We start from the raw sequence: 21,852 nt of genomic DNA on the forward strand, positions 1-21,852 counted from the left end.
TGGCCCCACGTACCACAGGGGGACACCGCCTGGTCCTTGGAGCCCATTGGTGGAGCCACCGTGCCCGTCTGTCACATTGAGAGTTCTTTTTCACTGACCAACTCCTTTGCCACGCAGGATGTCCAGGGACTGGTCCCTCCTGACAGCAGGTCCAAGGAAGGTGAGATGATGTCTCCCCATCCTCCGATCCAAGGCGCAGTCAGGCTGTACTTCTGTCCAGACACGGCACTGTTCTCCTGGCGGCCCGTGGTGCGCTCAGTGTTCTCTGCCAGCACCGTGATGCAGGGGCACCCATGCTTCGGGAGCTTCCTTGTTCAGAGTCCCGCTTCCCAGGCGTGTGGCGCCATGGAGAATTTGATGGCCGGCTGAGGCTCGCCGTGGTCCTCGGAGTGGCGCCTTCAATCACAGCACGTGCTCCTAATTTCTCCTCAAGGTGAAAAAAAATGACATCCTGGGTTCTAAAGCAAAATGAAATACAGATAATTTTGAGCTCTAAAAAAATGTTTTTTTTAATCAGACAACTAGAGTCTGGGCTAAACCATAATTTCCACGCTTCACAAAACAGAGTTAAACTAGATCGCTTCTAACTCCTGGCAGTCTTTGCCCTTACACTTTTCATAATGGTATGAAATGTATATATATAACACATTGGTCCTTGTCATTTGTTTTGGTTTCTCAGCTTGAAAAATGGGTGACCATTAGCCTAGTAAGACTTGGATGTGGGCATTTCTACAAAATCAGAATGCATAGGAATTAATCTAGGACATACAGCAAGTGCTGAGTAAGAAGGTGAATTTAGTTCAGCTTTGATATGAGATTTGAGAGTATGGTGTGAATGTTTGTATTAAAAATGCAGTGACACTGATTGTAAGAGGATTTTCAGGTCTTAAGAACGGGCCAAATTATATTTTCTGGATTATCAACAATGAGCTGTGTCTCAGAATTAACTCTTCCCTGAGTCCTCCCTGCCCCCTCCCAACTAAAGGACTTGAACAGACATTTCACCAAAGGGATTTTCGCATTTGATATGCCAAATCCACATGAAGGAATGCGCAAGTCACTAACGATTACCAAACACAAGACTAAGCAAACCCACCACCCTCAAGTCAATTCGGAGTCCTCGTGACCCTGTCGGAAAGGGATTCATGATGTGATTGAAGGCTGGACCAGCCCTGGGTGACCTCACGTGCGCACACATCTTAGACCCAGAGTATACTCGTGGTGGCCTCGGTCACAGGGAGGCTGGGCAGGAACCACCGTTCGCAAAGCAGTGCAGCTCTGTCTGTGAGATGGGAAACTTGGCACTGACTTGGGGCGATGGTTACACAACACGATTAATGTGATTGATAGGATGACTAATTGTACCGCTGAAAATGTTGAATTGGCAAATGCTGTGCACGCACACACATATCTGTTTACAACAATTAAAAGAAGAATTATCCCTTGCCGTCCCAGGTAGACAAGAGTAAGTGGAAAGCGTTGCTAGTAGGTGCAAGGTTATCTCAGACCGTGTGTTTCATGTGCCTCCATGACGGGGCTGAAGCAAGGCTCTTGTAGCATGCAGAGCAGGTGTGCGGGCCAAGCCAGGGTGAAGTGGGTGTTCTGGGGTGTGGTGTGTTTTTCCAAGGGGATGGCACCAAATGTCTCCCCACAGAAGGGAAAACTGGACAGGCTTTGGCTTGACATCTTGTCTTTGAGGCAATTTATGTGATGTAGTGACTGGCCTCCCCCTCCCTTCCTTTCCTCCTTGCATCCACCTTGACCAGCCGTTAGATGAGAGCTTGAATTTGACTCTTCTACTTTATTTTGCTCCCCCACTGGCAACCCCCCCCCCTTCCACCAGGGCACAGCCATCTGTGCTTCCCATCACTCTGGTGCTGGTTCCTGTCCACATGGGGTTTTTTTAATGGATTTTCGACTCTGTTTATCAGGCCTGTTCTCTTTAAAGAGCTAGCCCAGTGCTTGTCGTCAGTCAGAGCACTCGGCCCTGTGTTGGTTTCCCCAAATGAGGTGGGCATTGCACGTCTTTGTAAACCGTGCAGACCATGCAGGCATGAGCTTACCACGTGCTGCTTTGTGCCCATATGATACCCATGGGTATATTATGTGTGGAAAATGTGCTCATTTCTTTGGCCCCCTGTTTTCTACCTGACTTTATTTCCACCAACTATTTCAGTAGGATGCACACCCAAAAAAAAACCCTGAAACCCCTCACTTCCATCCAGTCAGTACCGACTTATGGAGACATGACAGGACAGACAGGTCGAACTGCTCCTGTGGATTTCTGAGCTGGCATCTTTACGGGAGTTGAAAGCCCTGTCCCTGTGCTTCGCCACTGTGCCACCAGGGCACCTCTAGGATGCACACACCGGAATTGAAAGACCTAAGTGAAACAGCCCAGACAGGCGTGAAACCAGTCAGCTCGCTGGTTAGTGCCTGCTGGGCCGGAGCCTGTGTCCAGCGGGATCCTGACCTCCTGTAGACGTTTTTAATTTTGTTGTGGTGGGACAGTGTGTAGCCAAGTGCTGGCCATGCCGGCTGTGTCTCCACATGCAGTTGGGTGATCAGTCACCTTGACCACACTGTGCACTACTACCACTGCCACTCCACAAGCTCCTCATCACGTGGGCCTCCCCAGGGAGTGGGGGGGCGTCCCGAGGTCAAGATCAAGTTAATCTTGGCCTGTTGCACGTATCTGCATCTACAGCCCTGACCCCTTCATTGTGGGATGACATTTACTGCAAACATGTTGTTTCCCAGTCTTTAGCTGGTTCACATACGCCAACAGCCTAGCTGTTGGTTTTGGCACTGGTAGTGGGCTGGACCGGCCAAATGGAGCCAGCCTGCTTTCTTCCAGGCTTCTAGAAGTCTGGGTTTGTGGCACTAGCTCGTGTCACTAGACGTTCAGAGGCACCTTAAACAATGCATGGCTTTTTCTAAACTTTTCTCTCCCATCTGTCACGTGGCAGCCACTGTGCCCCACATGGTGACCTTGTGAAGGCAGAGAGGGAGGTGCAGATTGGAGCCCTTGAAGCATCCATCCTTGTTGAAGCCCCAGGCTTCCCTTCACCCTCGCTCAGGAAGGTTTCTCTGGACGGCTGTCTGCAGGGCACTGACTCATCTGACCGGGCCCCCGGAGCCACTGTCTGTGGATCTCCTACCTAGAACAGGGTGGGACTATGCAAATGTGAGAAGCTATGGCCCACAAAGGGGATCAGAGCTTGCCGAGAATTCAGATACAGGGCACAGCGTCTGGTGGGGCCATGCAAATGTGTATGCAACCCTCATGTGGGATGGGTCAGTATTACCTTCCCATGAGGTTTAAGATGAGCCATCCCAGGGACTTAAAGAGGGAGCTCACAACCAGCAAGAAGAGCCAGCATGCTCTGCCGCCCATGCACTGCGCCTCCTTGACCCAGGACACAGACGTGGAGCAACAGTAGCAGAGGCCAGAGATGGCAGGCGACAGTGCAGTGGGCTCCCCTGACCTCAGAACCAGAAAGCCGAGTGCCTTGGCTTGATGGCTGTATGTAATGCCTCTGGTGGGTGTTTATTGGCGGAGCTGAAAGAGCTTCGTGGCACTGCTTAAGCAGGTCAGAGGCCAAGGGCCCGTAGCCCAGAGGTCAAGGAACAGACAGAGGTGTGCCTGTGGGCATAGCTGAGTGGAGACGTCCTGATTGAAGAACTGCCCTATTTCTGATCCTGAATTGTAACCAGTTACTTCCCTTAAAAAAAAAGTGTGCGTTCTGTGTGGCCAGTGCAATGAATGAGCAAACCCAGGAGAGAAGCAGGGGGTGCCACTCTGGGAAGGACAGCTGGTGCGACCTGTCGGAGGGTGGAGGCATGCCTGACCTCAGCCTGTGTCATAAGAACCAGCCTCGGGCTGATCCTGCTGACCTGCTGCCCTCTCCCTGGCCTGGCATCCCTCACCTCGGCTGCTTTATCGGAGTGAAAAGGCTCCTAAGCCCAGATCACCCGGAAGCCAATTACTTAACTCTGGATGTTAAGAGCGATGCTTTTGTATCAGGTGTTCGCTCCCACTCGGGCTTCATGTGGATGGCTGGTAGGATCAGCTTACATTCCTTCAGCGTGCACCAGCTGGCTGATGGTGAGCAGGCAGGCCTGCAGAAGCCGAGCTCTGGCTGCACTTTCAGGGAAACACTCCGAAGTTCCAGCCCACACGTTTCAGGTCTTGCACAAACCAAACTCACTGCTGCTGAGTCAATTCTAACTACAGGGTAGAACTGCCCCTCTGGGTTTCCAAGACGAACTCTTTATGGGCCCAAACAGCCTCGTCTTTCTCCTGCAGAATGGCTGATGAATTCGAACTGGTGACCTTGTAGTTAGCCACCCAATGTGTAGCCACCAGGGCTCCTCAAGTCACCTGTACTCCTGTCACTGCACGTAGGTGGATGTGCAAGTGCATCTATCCCCTTCCAGGTCAGAAGGCTAGCAGTGGGCATTCGAGGTGTCAGCCCTCAGAGAAAGCTCCTGCTCTGTGTGGAGGAGGTCTTTGCCCCTGTCAGCTTCTCCGGGTGGCTGGCCATTTCCTTCCCCACCTCTGCCTGAAGACCTCATGCTGATCGTGTGTTTGATCTCTTTGGGATGACTCAGGACACACCCAACACGAATCCTGCCTCATCGACACAAGAAGACAGCCTGTTTCCAAACAGGATCATAGCCACATGCACTCAGTCTCTGCCAGCGAGTGTGCTCCGACTCATAGTTACCCCCGGAGGACAGAGAACTGCCCGGGCGGTTTCCAAGACTAAGTCTGTGGGAGCCGGAGGCCTCATCCTCCTCGTCTAGAAACGCTGGGCGTGTCGAGCTGCAGGCCAGCGTAACCCACTCCAGCACATCTCACTGCTGTGAGTCAGTGACCCTCCACCAAAGCACAGGGTAGAACTCACCCCGGAAGTTTCCAAGACTGTAACTCTTTACGGGAGTAGACAGCCCCATCTCTATCTTGAGAAGTGGCTGGTGGTTTTGAACTGCTGACTTTGCAGTTGGCAGCCCAACAAGTAACCACTACGCCAGCAGAGCTCCTTAACAAGAGACATAGAAGTTAGGATTTCCAACTCATTTTCATGCAGGCACCCATCAGACGGAAACCTCAACGTTTTTCCACTGATGAAGCATGCAGTGGAGGAGTGGCCAAAGCGGGGGAACAGAGAAGACCCAGAACAAGGCGGCCCTTGGAGCCTTGTCCCCCACCCGCCAGGGCCGGTGTCCATGCATTCCACGGTGGTTTATTCCAGAGCAGATGCTGAAAGGTCCCGTAGGTCAGTGGTAAGAGAGCCTCCAAGGTCTTTGAAGGCGCCATGGAGTCACAGTGAGTGGAATCAGGTTGGTGGCAGTGAGCTCGCCTGGGCTTTTGAGGTTCACTCCACCACAGGGGCTCCAAGAGCCGCGTGCACTGGTGAGCCTGTCGTTGCTGTCGGAGCCCTGTGTGTGCTGCTGCACAGCCGGCCTGGGAGGGAGTCCCGCTGCCGCCTCACCCTCCTTGTAAACGTCTGCACGGGCCTGGGTGTGGACGGTGTGAACCCGAGGATCTCCCAACACAGCACCCATCAGTCTCAAGGACAGGGAGAGCTCCAGCAGAGAGTCTCAGACACGAACTCACCCCCGTGGCTCAGCTCTACCCCCACACAGTAGACCAGTCCACCAGAGCGGTAGCACACCTTCGCTCCTCAGCCCTTGGAGACAGGAAGGGCAGTATGGTCCCCAGCATGGGCCGAGCTTAGGCGGTCAGGAAGGAGACAGAAGCGCCAGGAGGAAGTCCAGAGGGTGAGGGGACAGGGTGGGGGTGGTGAACAGGTCCACTGTGTAGACCGTCACCCAGGTCACAGCACCAAGTTTAATAAACGGCGGGGGGAGCAGGGAAGGAGGCAGGCAGAGAAGAGAGTGGGGAGAGCTGCCTGGTTTTCTGAATCCTTGCTCCTTCGTTTCATGGGTGCGTTAACTATCTGCCAGGAGTCCTGTGCTTGGCGGTATGACATTGGGGCAGCAGCTCGAAGCCACCATCAGCTTGAAGCGAGGAGGACAGGGCTTCAGCTTGAGAAACCGCAGGGGTAACTCTACCCTGCCTTAGAGGGTCCTTATACTCAAGGGCACCCTGAGCACCAGCTCAAGGACAATGCGTTTGGGCTTGGGCTGGCTGCTGTGTGCGGGAGAGGTGAGGCAGGCTGCTCCTGTAAAGGTGTGCAGCTTGGAAACCCACAGGGTAGTTCTGCTCTGCCCTAGAGGCTCTCCATGCGATGGGATCAACTCCATGCCAGGGCACTTGGGTTACTGACTGCAGAGTAGAACCCATGACTGGGACATTGTCCTTGCTGCAGAGGGAGAATTCTGGGTAGGAGGCAGCGGATGCCCCACCTTCCTGGGGTGGACGGCACCATGAGCAAGCCTCCTGCATTCCTCGGCCTTTCGGCTCATCCTGCTCGCTGCATGAATGCAGAGACAATAGCAACGGTGCGGGGGGAACCCCCCTCCCCCATCACTTGTTTTCTCTTTAGACCTCTCTGGTGCCCTTGACTGTTACTGAGACAGCAGGCAGCTTTGCTGCAGAGGATTGTGGAGGAGGTACATGATAGACCAGGGTATGCCGAGCCAGGGAAGCATGGGTCCAGCATTGTGGGTTGGGTGTGTGTCCCCTCCTCCTCCCCTTGCCTTGAGCCCTCTCACTCTGGGCTTCACTCTCTTCCACGTGGTAACTGTGTTGTCCTGTTAAGGTAGAAGTGTACTTAACTCTTGTGACCCATGGGCCATAGGGCACCCACTTTTCTTTTCCAGCTCTGGGGCTCTCCAGTCCCACCTTTAGTGCACACTGCCATCTGCCGAGGGTCCGCGTGAATCTGAGCAGACAGGCCTCATGCCACCAGCTCCAGCACAAGACACCCCTGCTCTCCGAATTCTACCTCTCCATGGACTTCTTAAAGCTCCCTTGAATGTGTGCCACACACTGTAGCTGTACTACCGCCCAAAAAGGTCAAAAAAGAAAAAAAACCTGTTTACATCTTTTTCAAAGTGATGAAAACACGTGGCTCTAGCAGACAGTCGGGTTTAGGTCTCAGAGACTCACACAAAGCGGGCCATTCCCCTCGGAACAAAGGCGTGGCAGCCTGCGGCCGTACAGCGCAGCCTTGGAGACCGTGTGGTCAGCTCAGGACAGCAGCACCCACTTCCCTGGAGTGACCCAGGTGTGTCAAAGCCGAGCTCTGCGGCAGAGGGTTTCCATGGCTGGTTTTCGGCAGTGGGTGCCAGACCTTTCTTCTGTGGCACCCCACCCCCAGGTGGACTCAACCCCCAGGTGGACTCAAAATCAGCCAGCTGCTTGCACTCTCTGGGGCTCATTGTCGTGGTCAAACCAAGCAGCAACACCTAACTTGGCCCTTGGGACCCAGTGGCTTAAGCATAGGGCTGTTAACCAGAAGGTCAGTGGCTTGAACCCACCAGCCACTCTGCAGGAGAAAGACAAGGCTGCTGCCTGCCCCTCCGCAAACTGACCGCTTCAGAAACCCCTTGGAGCAGCTCTGCGCCACTCCAACAGTGGGTGTGGTTTGGGCCTTTGAGCTTGGATCCATCTCAACCAAGGAGTGGACGCTGCCCAGCACCGTCTGCACTGGCTTTCCGTTCCCCTCCTTTTCCATGAGAAGGCCTGCCCCCTCCCAGTGGATGCCACCCACCTTAGGCAGCTTCCCTCATCAACTGGAAGGTGCCTGTCATCACCCGGCAGAGATGGGAGGAGGTGGGGTGGCAGGGGGTTGGGCTCCCTACCCTGGGCAGGGCCAGGACTGCGCCTTCAGGCTCACAGAGATGTGGACAGCATGCCAGCTGGTTTTGACCCCGGTAGGCTTTCACAGGCCACTCCCCAAAGCTAGGCAAACATTTTAGCCACGGTTTCTGTTGTTAGTGGGGGAAGGTGTTCCCGTTTATTTATAACCAATAGACTGTTCATAAGTGGGAAACTGCTCTAACAGGTTTTTTCCCTGCTGGGTTTTGTTTTTGTTTTTTTTGGTCAGGAGGAGAAAAGGGACCTGGGTGGATGGAGTGTGATTGACGACCTTCCCTGATTTAGAAAGGGCCCCCACTCATTTGTAGGCTGGGGGAATGTTTGGGCCCTTTGCACCCGTGGGTGGGCTAAAGCCCCGCCTGTGAGACTGGACAAGGATGTCTGTTTGGGGATCCGCACACACTGTGTGTCAGTCTGGCAGGGGTGGGGGGCGGGGTTTAGGGAAGCAGCAGCAGGTGTGGTGTGCAGGTCCCCCCTGGGCATTCATGCTCTCACGCAGCGGGGCTGGGAGCACCAGCCAGCTGACTGCACGATGCCAGCTTCCAGACTTAGCATGGACTCGGAAGAAAGGCCTGGCAACCAGCCAACAGAACCAAGGATCCGCTGTGAAGGCTGCAACAGGGTCCTTTGAGTTTCGATCCTCTTCTCCACGAACGTTTTGAAACCCCTCATGTGGCCTGCGCTGCCTCAGAGTGTGGGGTGATGCAGGGCTGGGCAGTGTTTCAGTCCCTGCACTAGTAAACTTTGAGGGTGGCTGGGAAAGGCCATCCTGCGTGGTGACATAGAGGGGCAGTGAGAAAGAGGAGACCCTTGAGGAGATGGTCCACAGCAGTGGCCTCCACACCGGGCCCAAACAAGGACACTTGTGAGCATGGTGTGGAGCAAGGGGTGTTTCTATTGGACGAGAGCCAGAGCCGATTCGATGAAGCCAACAGCACGCGATCTAACGGACGTCCTGCTGTGCCTGGTTTCACAGGCCTACTTGGGGGGTGAGATGGGGGTTAAGTCTTCTTAGCGCATTGCCAAATCATGTGCCAGAACCATGAAGCGAGTGCCGAGTCCCACCGCCACTCCCACATCCCACCACCGTCGGACAGATGGAGTTCCAGCGGCCATGGCCTCACTCTCATTTGGCCCTGCAGGGCATGGCTAACAACTCATTAATGTCTCAGAATGATAGTGAACTTGGACACTTTTAATATGGATGCAGGAGGGAGGACACACAATTTGTGGGTGCGTCCCGTCGTCCCCACAAACGGTGTGATGTCTCCTGGAACGTTTGGCCACTCCTGCCTGGAGCTAGTTTCCAAATTTGTGAAAAGGAAGCACCGCTCTGTTCGCAGGGGAGTGACTGAGCCTTCCCCCACTGCAGTGGCTTCTCTCGTTTGTCCTGTTCTCTTGAGGATTTCCCATCTTAAACAAAGCTCGGTGTAAGCTCGGTGTGGGAGAAAATAAGGAAGTATGTTGTGGTTGGGGAAAAAATCTTGTTTGTGTTTATAAGCGTGAATGGTATTTCTTTTCAAATGTTTGCTGCTAAAAACCCTGTTCCTTTCCTCCCTCTCCCCCAGGAAGGCCATCGAGGAGCTGCTCAAGGAGGCCAAGCGGGGCAAGACGCGGGCGGAGACCATGGGGCCCATGGGCTGGTAAGTCCTTCCGCACGCTTCCTCAAGGCTGACACAGTAAGGGCATCTGAAGGGACCGGCCGGACGTGCGCCCGCCCCTGGCGCAGGGGACTGCGGCGCGCACGCGGGGAGCAGTGGAGGCACAGGCTGCCACTTAGGTCTGTGTGTGTGCGCCGGTGACTCGGGACAGACAGACAGACGGGCCAGCGGGCTGGGGCCCGTGTCTACTGCCTTCAACGTCCCTCTGGCCACCCAGTGACATGCAGATGCCAGCGAGTTTCAGAGTCGCTGGGAAATGTATATTATCTTTTAATTCCCTTTTCCCCTGGCCTGTTTGAAGTCCTGGTGGTGCTGCTGGGTACGCCTTGGCCTACTCACTGCAAGGTCGCCAGTTCAAATGCACCAGCTGCTCTGTTGGAGAAAGATGAGGCTGTCTGCTCGGAGAGATGTACAGTCTCAGAGACCCTATGAAGGGTTGCTCTGAGTCAGCATGGACGTGATGACCGTGGGTGTTTACGTGTCGTGATGATTACCTTGGACCTGTGTGATCATGTTATGTGAGGGTCTGAATGTCTGTGCTGGTTATGAAGTCGTTTGTTTCCAACTCACACCAAAACTCACTGCCTTCTGCTCAATTCCAACTCACAGAAGCCTTCTAGGTGAGGGCAGAACTGCCTCTGTGGGTTTCGAAGGCTATAGCTCTTTATGGGAGTAGAAAGCCCTGTCTTTCTCCGAGGAGCGGGGTGGTTTCAAACTGCTGACCTTGCAGTCAGTCAGCAGCCCAGCTCATAACCTCTAATCCACCAAAGCTCCTTTCCAACTCGCTACAGGGTCTAAACCTCTGTGGGAGCCGACAGCTTTCTCCCCAGAGCAGCTAGTAGGTTTGAAGCCGCAACCTTGCAGTTAGTGCCTACCTGATTTTGGGAGAAAAGCAAGAAAGAAAACTCACTTCCATTGAGTCCGTATCGACCCTCCTCAAAGTGACCCTTGAGGGCGCAAGGTAGACCTGCCCCTGTGGGTTTCTGACACGGCAACTCTTCACAGGAGCCGAAAGCTTGGCTGCCTCCCAAGGAGCTGCTGCTGGTTTCTAACTGCTGACCTTGAAGCTAGAGTTGAGTATAGTCTTTAGTAAGTTAACGTGGGTTTGTGTTTTATTTTAAAAGCTTAAATCTAAGTATTTTGGACATAGGAAGCCATGGTTGGCACAGTGGGGTCAGCTGCCAAGCTGCTCACTTCCATGTTGACAGTTCAAACCTCCCAGCTGCGCTCAGGAGGAAGTCGAGGCCATGCGCTCTCGTAAAGGAAGTGACGGTCTCGGCACTCTGGGGAACAGTTCTTGCCCTGCCTGTCTCGTCCCCTGTGGGTCGGAATCCCGTCTGCAGCAGTGGGTTTGCTTTGCTTTGGGAACTCCGTAGAAGGGAGGCCAACATGTCCTCACGTGCCAGGCACAGTGTCAGGAGGGACGAGCCCAGCAGGAAGGGCACCTTGCTTGGTAGAGGAAAGGGCCAGGGAAAAGGGCTGGACAGCGGCTCGCTCCAAGCCTTGATGATGGTGCCGGCAGTGTTTCCATCTGTCGTGCACCAGCCCCTTGCACAGCAAGCCTGGCGCTTCATTAAAAAGACGGCCGGCTGTTCGTTAGCAGTTCCTGACAACGGAGGAGCCCGGTGAAGAGGGTTCTGCGTAGGGCTGCTGACCACAAGGTCCGCAGTGCAAACTGCTGGCAGCTCCAAGACTCCAGAAAGAGGTGCCGCCTTGGAAGCCCCCGTGGGCAGTGGTACCCTGTCCTCTGAGGTCATCGTGCGTTGGCAGTAGAATGACAAGGAAGGCGCCCTGCTCCTGCGATGAGCTAAGCAATGGGCTGCTAAGCTCAGGCCTACAATTCAAACTGAAACTGACCGGCCACTCGAGGGAGGAGGAGGAGGCTGTCAGCACCTGGGGAGCCCAGTGGGGCAGGTCTGCTCTGCCCTAGAGGGTCACGGAGTCAGAATGGACGCGCTGGCCCCGGGTTTGGTTTGTTTTTAATGACAGAGTATGTTAGGCTGAGTTTTCTATCGAAACCACACCAGTGACCCTCGTGTATGTAAGAATGAACTTTATATCAAGAAAGAAGTTTCCATCAAGAGAGCTGCCCGGTCCCGTTCAGCGCAAGTCCGCGGGTCTCGTGCTGGCCCGGATCCCCGTCACACTCTCACGGCTGCTGGTGGATGACGCAGGAATTCGAGCTGGGAGAGCACAGGCTGTGGGCTCAGCGTCACGTGGGTCTAAGGTCCATAGGAACGGGGAACGGCCCTGCAGCTCCCAGAGGGGCAGGCCTCTTGGGTCACCAGCCCCAGGCAAGCAGGAAGGAGAGGGGTGAGAGAAGATCTCAGTTTCTCGTAAAAGGACCACATCCTAAAGGGGGCAGCCTCAGACTGGATCTGATTGAGAAGCTGCTCTCTGCCCGCCCCCCTCTGCCCGCCCCCCGCCCCCCCACACAGGTAGCATGGTGCTCACCTGAAACCTAGCCACCGGAGAGTGGATCTGGGCAAAGCTGGTCAATAGCGGCGGCGGAATCTCTCAGGCAAGGAGTTGACGGGAAACTTGCAGAGAGACAGATCAGGCTGCAGTCACTGGTCAGCCCACACCAATGACCGTGACAGGAGGACAAGCAGACCACCATCCCTGTGACGCCCTATGCTTTGGACCTGCCTCTGATCCAGCCCCGAATTTGCAGGAAATAGCGGAGGTGCAAGGGGCAGAAAGACGTGCTGAAGCACAGCAGACAGAAACCCTGTCTGTTTTGCTAGCAGATCCCTCGCAGGGTGTAAGTAATTCTGAGGCCCATCGAGTACAGTGTATTTGGATCCGTACTGAACCCACTGTACCCTAAAAACACATGTGTGGAGCCATGGGGGTTGGCACGTGGACTGGCCGTTGTTCGTCTCGTCAGGTGGGAAGCAGTGTCGCTGCGGGGTCTAGTCGACCCTGTTTTCTTGCAACGACGCAGCTTCCCGCCATCGCTCTCCCAGCCACACGGAGACTGCTCCCATTGGGGAACGGTGCCCCGAGACGTGTATTGTCAGAAGCCGGCATCTTTTAGAGTGCCCTGGGGCCTATTGACAGAAGGAGCGCTGGAACAAACGAGAATCCCCTTCTGAGAGAGGCAGCTGTCGGGCACATGGGTGGCCACCTGAGCCGTGGGACAACAGCGGTGACTCCTGCCTCCCAGAAAAGGGCGTGGAAACATCCAGCGTCGTTCCTGGCCCAGGTGCCGTGAGTCCTGGTATCGTGGAAGGGACTCCTGCCTCATTCCCAGCCCTCTGTGCTCCTGACCGAGGCAGCATGTCTGCACCCGGATCTAGTCGGCACGCACACGGGGGCAGGCTGCCAGGGTGTGGGTGGACTGCAGAGCTGTGGTCAGCTTGACGATGGGCATTAGAAGGACACCTGCACTATGCGACTGGCGGAGAATGTTGAGAGGCATCGTGCGTAGCCAGAGGGACAACCCAGGTCTGTCTTGGAGACAGGCCAGCCAGGAAGCTCTTCAGGAGCAGATTTTGGAAATGGGGTCAGGAAAGACCAGTTCCTAGGGCAGGACATCAGGCTTGGTGACGTAGAACACTCCAAGACTTGCTGCCACCAAGTCTGCTCTGGCTCATTTAGAAAAGCGGAAGGCCCTCCGTGAGGTGGAAGGACACGGTGGTGAGGACAGCACAGAAGCAGGCGGCGTTTCCGTCCCTGTGCCCGGGGTCACTGTGAGTCGGAAGTGGCTGGGCGGTGCCTACTGACTGTGGTGCTCATCGTCGGAAAGATGATGAGCTGACAGTTGACAGGACAAGAAGGGATGGGTTGGAGTTGGCCCACCTGTTTGAAGGGAAGCGTTTCTGTTTGGGTTTGGCATCTTGCTGGTGATAAGGTGCAAAATGGCCTACTTGTGCCTTCCCTCTCTGGGAACCCTGGTGATGTAGCGATTATGCATTGGACTACGAACTGCCACGTCAGCAGTTGAAAGCCACCAAGAAGGCAAGGCTCTCTGCTGCCGTAAAGAACTGCAGGGAAGTTCTACCCTGACCTTGAGGGTCTACTCTGTGGCAGTGACTTTGGGGACTGAGAGAGTGCCTTCGTCTTAGGAATTCGGCTTTGGATTACGGGAGCGTCTGTTAGCCAGTCTCCGCTGTGCTCCTGCTGGCAAGTCCTCCTTTGATTCATTCAGATGATCGCTGAGCGCCACGCCCAGAGCCACTGCCACAGAGTCATTCCCACGTGTGGCACCTCTGAGGGGTCAGAGAAGGGACTGCTCCCCTCGGTTTCCAGGGGCGGGATTTTCCAGGAGACCTCAGACCTGTCTTCCATGCCCCCCAGAATGGGTCTGACAAGGGCACTCACTGTTTGCACCCAGCCCCACTGCCACCGAGCTGATCCCGACTCATTGCAGCCCTGCGTGGGTATCCGAGGCTGTGAATCTTTACGAGAGTGGACAGCCTCACCTTTCTCCTGCGGAGCAGCTGGTGGGCTCGAACCTAAGACCTTTTGCTTCGCTCCGCAAACCCAAATTCATTGCCATCGGGTCACATCTGACTCACAGGGGCCCTGTGGAGCAGGGTAGAGCTGCCCTGGGGGTTTCTAAGACTGGTTCCTTACAAGGGTAGAAGCCTGTCTTTCTCCCTCAGAGTAGTTTGTGGTTTCGAATTGCTGACCTCGCAATTAGCAGCCTGATGTATAACCAACCACTACACCATGAGGGCTCTTTTCTAGAATGGTTCACAGAGGTAAGCTCTTGACTTCGTAATACAAGTTGGTGGCTTCGACACCCCCTGGGTGCCTCAGCAGAAAGGCCTGGCCATCTGCCTCTGTAGGGATCACAGCTCCAAGACCACTCTGCAGAGCAGCTCTGCACACCAGACCACGAAGCAGAGTCCACGCTGCTCTGTGCCTGCCGTGCGCTCAGGGCCTACTTTGCTTTGCTGCCGAGGGTGCAGGGCCAGAGTCCAGGGGCCCCTGTAGGTTCCAGAAGGGAGCTCTTGCTTGGCAGACATGCACTGATGTGCAGTTACCCCCAAAGCCAACTGGACCCACTGCCAGCGGCCCTGCGGACAGAGAACCTCTGAGGTTGTGCATGGGTGCAGGAGCATGGCCTCGGCTTTCTCCCACAGAGTGACCGGTGCTGCCCTGTGGCCAGCAGCCCGGCACTTAGCCACCCGCCACCAGGGCTCCGTGGAGTACATCTCGGTGCTCTGAATGGCCGGAGGTGTGCAGGTCACACAATGCACATTCTCTGAGAGCCCCGCGAAGCCCTGTGGTCAGTTCTGACCCACAGCCACCCACCCGCTAGCACAGAGGAGAGGGGCCAGTCTTTATCAGAGCAGATGGCTTCCTCTTTGTCTCGTGGCACGGCGATCGGGTTTGAACTGCTGACCTTGTGCTTAGCAGTGGAGTGCTTACCCACATGCCGTCAGCTGGGCTCCAGCTGCTCAGTAGCACTTGCTGCTGCTGCTGCTGCTGCCACCGCCACCGTCTCTTCCGGGCCCTGGCAGAGCTGCTTTCTGTTACCACTTTCCTCCTCGCTCCTCACTCCTGGTGGCATCTACTCCAGTGTGGTGGCCGCTTCTGGGTGGCTCCCCAGCATCTGCTGTCCTCCCATTCCCCCACCCCTCTTCCTGGTGCCACCACTAATCAGGCGCAGCACTGTCTGTCAGCGAGGCCTTGGCTGCATCTCTGGGGCTTTCTCTGCCCGAGGAGGCTCAGAGCTGCTGGTTCACGGCAGTGGGGACATTCTTTTCTCCCGGGGGGCACTGACACTCCTGCCCCTTTAAATTCCAGAGTCCCTGTCACCCACCCGCTGTTTGAGGGGTTACCCCCCTCTCCGCACAAGCACTGCTCCACTGTGATGCTTGTATTCCGTCATGAGGAGCCAGGCTCATGAATGCTGTTGGGCAGTCGGAAGCATTGTATGGGAATCTCTTGGCATCAAAATGTGATCTAGAAGGTCACCATCGGAGGGTCCTACATTACATTTCCCCAGGACAAGCACGTCCGAGTCCATGATTTGCAGCATCCAAACCCAGTGGAGTCCATTCCAGCCTACAGTGACCCTACAGCGCAGGGCGGATTCCTGAGCCTCCCATTGTCGTTAAGGGAGCAGGCAGCCTCTTCTTCCGTGGTGCAGCTGGGGCTTCAAACTACAGACCTTGTGATTACTAGCCTCATGTGTCCGGAGACACTGTGCCGCCAGGGCTCCTCTTTGGGGCTCCAGCATCTCCCCAAAGTCGTTCATCACAGCAGACGGCCCACAGCGAAGGGGAGCAAAATAAAAGACTCCACGGGAAAAGTAAAATTGAGACTGGGATATAAGCACACCGAGGCATGGAACGAAGCAGCTAGTTACGGCCTTCCTGCCTTGGTGTCTCACGAAGCCATGGGAATGTATGTAAGAGGCCTCAGAAATCCTGTTGCATTTCATTCCATTTCCAGGCATTTTGTGAAGCCCCCTCGTGCTGCAGAATCCAGCCAGGGGTGCGGGTGGGGGGCTGCAGAGGCACACCCCACAGCTCTGAACTAGGGCTCTGAAAGGAGACTGGCAGACGCTGGCTCCTGTGGACGATCTGATGCAGACCGCCGAGCCCTCTTCCCAGCAGACAAAGGAGCAACCCCACCCAGCCTCCTGTCACCCAGTCAGCTCCCGCTCCTGGCAGCCCTTGCAGGACCGAGTAGACCTGCTCCTTCCAGTTCCCCAGCCGGTTGGTCTTTGGGGTGCCGGGGGCTGCACCCTCCCTCAGAGCAGTTTGTGGGTTCGAAGGGCAGGCCCCGCAGTCAGCAGCCCAGGGCTCCACTCATTCACGCCGACTCACAGAGCAGAGTGGGCCTGTGAGACTGTCATGCTCTGTGGGCCTAGAGAGCCTCCTCTTTTACCCCTGGAGCAGCTGGTGGTTTTCAACTGGTGACCTTGCGGTTGGGCAGGCAGATACTTAACCCACTATGCCACCAGTTAAATGCCGGTGAGCAGGCTGCGATCCAGAGCCACCCTGGTACAATGGGACGGAACACGGCCCAGGCCTGCCCCAGCGTCCCCACTGTTCTGATGTGCGAGCCCATTGCCGCAGCCGCTGCGTCCGTCCGTCCCATGGAAGGTCCTCCTCTTTTTAGCTGCCTCTACTTTACACCACGCACGAGGTCCTGCTCCAGGGCCGGAGATGAAGGCTCCCCATCCTTGCTTGAAGGAGCATTCCGGCCGCACGTCTTCTGAGACGGATGATCTCTCCTTGGCACCACAATTCAATGCAGCGATTCCCTTTCGGTCGTCCTTACTCCATGTCCCGCTCTCATGTGCATGGGCAGTCATTAAAAGAACCATAGCGTTATAACTCGTAGCAACCCCATGTGTGGAAAGTTTCAGAGACGCAGATTTGTCCGGGAGCAGACAGCCTCAGCTTTCTCCCCTAACGGAACAGCAGGTGCGTCCAAACTGCTGACCTTGTGGTTGGCAGCCAGTGTGTAACCCAACAGGCCACCAGGGCCTGACGCGGAGGAGCCTTTCCTTTGGGGTCTTTTATCATGAAGAGCAAGGCACCTGGCATGAATGTGAAACCAATTTTAATCAAAATGGGCATTTGCTAATTAGGAAGAAACTCAGATAGCGCCATTAATTTTCATTGTGACTGTAAATTGTGCTGGAAGAGTCAGCCCCAGCTGGACAGGGTTTCCGGGGGTCCAGGCCCGCTTGGCGTTGGCAGTGCCTTGCCCGTGCCCCCTGTACTCTCCAAGTTTACACTAGGTGGCATGCAAGGAGAGCTGAAAGCAGGCCAGGACAGAGTGCCCTTGGTCCTGGGAGGCCCCTAATTCCATGGGGGGCTGGGGTAGGGGTTCAACTTTGGAGATTTAACTTGGCCCCTGTCTTCTTCTCCCCCAGGATGAAGTGTCCCCTTGCGGGAGCCAACAAAAGATTTCTCCTTAACACCATCAAGAACACGCTGCCCCCGCACAAGGAGCCAGACGAGGAGCCCCAGGAGGGTACTGAGGAGCCTGCAAAAAGCCCTCCGCACAAGGAGGAAAGCCCCAGGAAGCGCCGGCCCCACCCATACAGGCCCAGCTTCCAGCGCAGCCGCGCTGGCCACTCACCGCCCTCCTCTCGGAAGCGGAGCTCACACGGGAAGTCCCACCGACGCTCCAACAGGCGATGAGGCCGGGTCCCCAGCACCAGGGACCAGGGGCGGTGTGGCTTTCTTGAAGCAGAGGAGGTGGCTGAGGACGATGATTCTTGCAGTCAATCCCTTGTTCTTGTTGTTGTTTATAAAGAGGTTGATGGTGACAGAAAGGGAAAGAAAAAAGGCCACAGATCTTGACGGAGCTGAGTGCCGAGGTCCCCCTGGGCAGCCGTCCTGGGAGAGGCACGGGGTCCTCGTTCTCTGGCTGGGAAGTTCGTTTTATAATACGTGAAACCAGGGGTTCACACGTTTGCAGAGATGGTTAGCCCCGAGTTTGATTTTTTTTCTTCCTCTTTCTTTCTCTTTTTTTCTTGTAGCGGTACTACGGTGGTGGTCATTTCTCTAAAAATAAAATCCTTGTCAACTCTCCATGTGTGTGTGTGAAATCACCTGCCGGGGAGCCGGAGCCGTCGTTGGGAAAAGACCCCGGCCCTCAGGACCAGGGAAGACTGGCGGCTGTTGAGCCACTTCCAGTTCTAGCGTGGATTTCTGAGGCTGTAACTGTGCGGGGGTAGGGGGTGGTCTCACTTTTCTCCCAGAGTGGCCTGTGGGCTCCAGCTGCCAGCCTGGCCGGGAGCGGCCCAGTGCTCAGCCCGCTGCGCAGGGTCCTGTAAGATCTGGGGAGTCCCCTTCAGTGGCCCTGCCCTGGCCTTCCCGTCAGTGAACACCGCAGGACATTCTCCAAGTGCTCCATCAGTTCACCTGCAAGGTCGTTCTGAGTCGGAATCGACGCAGCGGTGGTGGGTTTTTTTTTTCCTCGGTCCAGTCGCTGTGAGTTGGGATCAACTTGACAGGACAGTGCATCCCACTGGTGGGAGTGTCCTGAGGAAGGAACCTCTGCCCTGGGGAAGTCGTTCTCTGGGGGACCATTTAGAACAGCCCGGTCTAGCCAATCCTGGTTAAGTGTGGCCCTGGGATCCATCGCGGAGAAAGCCACGTGCGGCCAGCGTTTCAGGAGTCAGACTTCATGTCTTCCATTCATACACACAGAAATGGAAATGAAAAACTTGCTGTGTGTCGGCCTGGCACCACAGCAGGCTCGACTGGACAACACACATAAAGGTCGACGGCAGACCTGGAACTGTTAGGGCTTTTCAGTTTTTACTGTTTTTCTCCTTTTCTTTATTTTTTTGTTTTGTTGTGTTAGTTGTTATTGATTTGTTTTTGTCTTTTTGTTACGCTTTGCTTTGCTTTTATGCGTATTATTGTCTGTGCATGTCTATCTGGACAAGATAGGCAGGATGAACAATCCGGAGGAGAGAACAAGGAGAAAGGAGGGGGTGCCAACAGACCCAGGGACAAGGGAAGACTTCGTGATCTAAAATGGATGGTGAGGGGGGCATAGGATGCATGGAAGTGGGGGGGGTTCAATCAAGGGCTACATAGCCGAGAGGATTTACCAAAACCCAAATGAAGGCCAAACGTGATAGTGAGACAGGAGAAAAGTAGAAGGAAATAGAGGAAAGAACTGGGAGGAAACGGACATTTATAGAGGTCTAAATACAGGTATGTATCTATGTAAATACACTTACATACAATGACAGGAATAGATCTATGTACATATAATTATTTATAAAGTATTAAGGCAGCAGATGGACATTGGGCCTCCACTCAAGTACTCCCTCAACGCAAGAACAATTTGTTCTACTAACACGGCACTCTGTGATGTGTACCTTCCCTGACACGATCACTGAAGACAAAATGGTTACATAAGCAAATGTGGCGAAGAAAGCTAATGGTGCCCAGCTATCAAAAGATATAGCATCTGGGGGTCTTAAAGGCTTGAAGATAACCAACGGCCATCTAGCAGAGAAGCAACAAAGCCCACATGGAAGAAGCACACCAGCCTGTGTGATCATGAGGTGTCGATGGGCTCAGGTATCAGACACTGAAGACCCAGAAAAAACAATCATATCCATGGGAATGACAAGGGAGGGCAGAGTGGAGACCCAAAGCCATCAGTAGTCAATTGGACACCCCCTGTCAGAACAGCCACAAGGAAGAGCAGAGCCAGTCAGGGTGCAGTGTAATAGCACCGATGAAACACACAACCTTCCTCTAGTTCTTTAATGCTTCCTTGCCCTCCCCACCTCCATTCTATTTTACAAATATGGAGTAGACCAGTACATGTACACTGGTACAGCTAAGAGCTCGCAACACAGAGAATCCAGAACATATAAACCGCTCTGGACCAACTAGCGGGAACAGCGATACTAGGAGGGTAAGGGTAACCGATCACAGTCATCGATGTGTGGCCCCCTTCCAGGGGGACAGACAACAGAAAAGTGGGTGAAATGAGACAGTGGTCGGTGTAAGACATACATAATAACATAAATTATCAAGGGGACATGGGGGAGAGAGGGAAAAAATGAGCTGATGCCAGGGGCTCAAGTAGAAAGAAAATGTTTTGAAAAAGATGACAACATATGTACAGATGTGTTGGACACAATGAATGGATGGATGGATTGTGATAAGAGCTGTAAGAGCCCCCAATAAAATAAAATTTTTTAAAGACTTAAAAAAAACCCAAAACAAGGTGCCCTTGGTTTCTTAAAGGACTGTGGACCCTACCATACTCCTAGTGACCCTATTGGACCAGGTAGAACTGCCCCTATGAGTTTCTGAAACACACACACACACGCACAGAGAAGTAAATCAATAAGCTGGCAAAGCAACCCCCTGGGCAGAATTCAGAGGAATGTTTGTTACACTTTTTATTTGAGCAGATGATGGTGTAAATTTCTAGGGGGAGTCCAGGGCACGATTGTGAAAGGACCAATAACAGACATCAGTCATGGTTCACTGCTGTTCAGTGCCATCGAGGCAGTTCCGACTCATAGTGACCCAATGAACCACAGAGCAAAGCAACTGCCCGGGCCTGCACCATCCTAACATTAGGCTGGACGGTGCCTGCTGTTGCAGCCACTGGGCCAACCCATCTGGTCGAAAAACCCAACTAAACCCCCACATCTCACTGCCATCAAGGAGATTCCAACTCACGACCACTCCATGTGTTGTGACCGTCCAATGTCCCTCAGGGCATTTCTCAGGGCTGTACTCTTCCCAGCCGACAGCCTCATCTTCCTTCCCAAGAGCAGCTACTGGATTTGAACTACCAGCGCAGAGGTTCTCAACCTTACTCAGGCTGCGACCCTTTCATACAGTTCCTCATGTGGTGGTGACCCCCAACCATAAAATTATTTTCATTGCTACTTCATGACTGTCATTTTACTATTGTTATTAATCCGGTGAGCCCTGTGAAAAGATCGTTCGACCCCCAAAGGGGCCTTGACCCACAGGTTGAGAACCGCCGCACCAGGGATGGCTTAGCAACCAAGCACTTAACTGCTGCACCACCACAGCATCTCCCCAATTACCTAGCCCTGTAATTTTTCACCTCTTGTTTTAATAATCTATTAAAATATTCCCTATCTGAGGTAAGCAGTTCAAAACCACCACCAGCTCCTCAGGAGAAAGACGAAGCTGTCTACTCCTATAAAGAGGTACAGTCTTGGAAACCCACAGGGACCGGTCTCCCCTGTCCTATAGGCTTGCTCTGAGTCACCATCAACAAGTAGATTTCATCTGCCATTGAGTAGACTCCAACTCAAAGTGTCCTTCTTAGAGTAGAACTGCCCCCCCCACCACCACCACCCAGGGTTTCAAGACTAAAGTTTTCTCCCATGGAGTAGTTGGGTGGGTTTGAACAGCTGACGTTGTGGTTAGCGGCCCAACGTTTACCTGCTGTTTGACCAAACTCAAATGCAGCCCATGTGATAAAACTTCCATGGGCACTATTTTTCCACCAGAAAAATGTACAGCCTGTCCTCATTGGAGGCCCTCTATCATGCCCAAACCTCCCCTCACTGACGCCGCCAGGGTAGGTCTCAAGGATAAGCTACTGCCCCATCCATTGCATACCCCTAGTGACTCCTGATTGCAGACCCATCATCAGTCTGCTGGGTGTTTTTCAAAGCTTAGGGCAAATGGTCCAAGGAAAAGTAGCCAGACTTGTGTTCATCCCAATATCCTGCACGAATGGCTTTTGCAAATAAACCCTTTCTTTACTCATTTGTTCTCAGGAATACCCGGTCCTGTAGATGCCAAGCACCGGACAGGAACCATTTTTCACACCTTTTCTCAAACTAGCCTGGTGTCACAGCCACAGCTTCTGGATGTAAAGGTGTGGGCGTATTTGTGCACCACGATATTTGGTCCCCGAAAAGAAACTTGGCTCTATCTGCATGCACTCTATTTG

General features: G+C 54.1%; 1 protein-coding gene across 3 annotated transcripts in view; it reads left to right on the forward strand.

Moving 5' to 3' along the window:
• The window catches only part of LOC142461151 (protein POLR1D-like), a 33,049-nt gene extending 15,086 nt beyond the window's left edge, over positions 1-17,963 (forward strand). The window contains exons 1-3 of one of the 3 annotated variants that reach the window (XM_075562797.1): positions 413-433; positions 9,361-9,435; positions 17,300-17,963. In XM_075562797.1, the coding sequence (XP_075418912.1) occupies positions 9,419-9,435; positions 17,300-17,570 (288 nt within the window). In that variant the 5' untranslated portion in view covers positions 413-433; positions 9,361-9,418 and the 3' untranslated portion in view covers positions 17,571-17,963. Of the gene's footprint in view, positions 1-412; positions 434-5,153; positions 5,283-9,360; positions 9,436-17,299 lie in introns of those variants that run through there. The other 2 variants (XM_075562796.1, XM_075562798.1) reach the window with 2 other exon arrangements.
• The last annotated feature ends 3,889 nt before the right edge of the window (positions 17,964-21,852 follow it).

The sequence above is a fragment of the Tenrec ecaudatus genome, chromosome 11 (assembly GCF_050624435.1).
Source record: "Tenrec ecaudatus isolate mTenEca1 chromosome 11, mTenEca1.hap1, whole genome shotgun sequence".
NCBI classification, from domain to species: domain Eukaryota; kingdom Metazoa; phylum Chordata; class Mammalia; order Afrosoricida; family Tenrecidae; genus Tenrec; species Tenrec ecaudatus.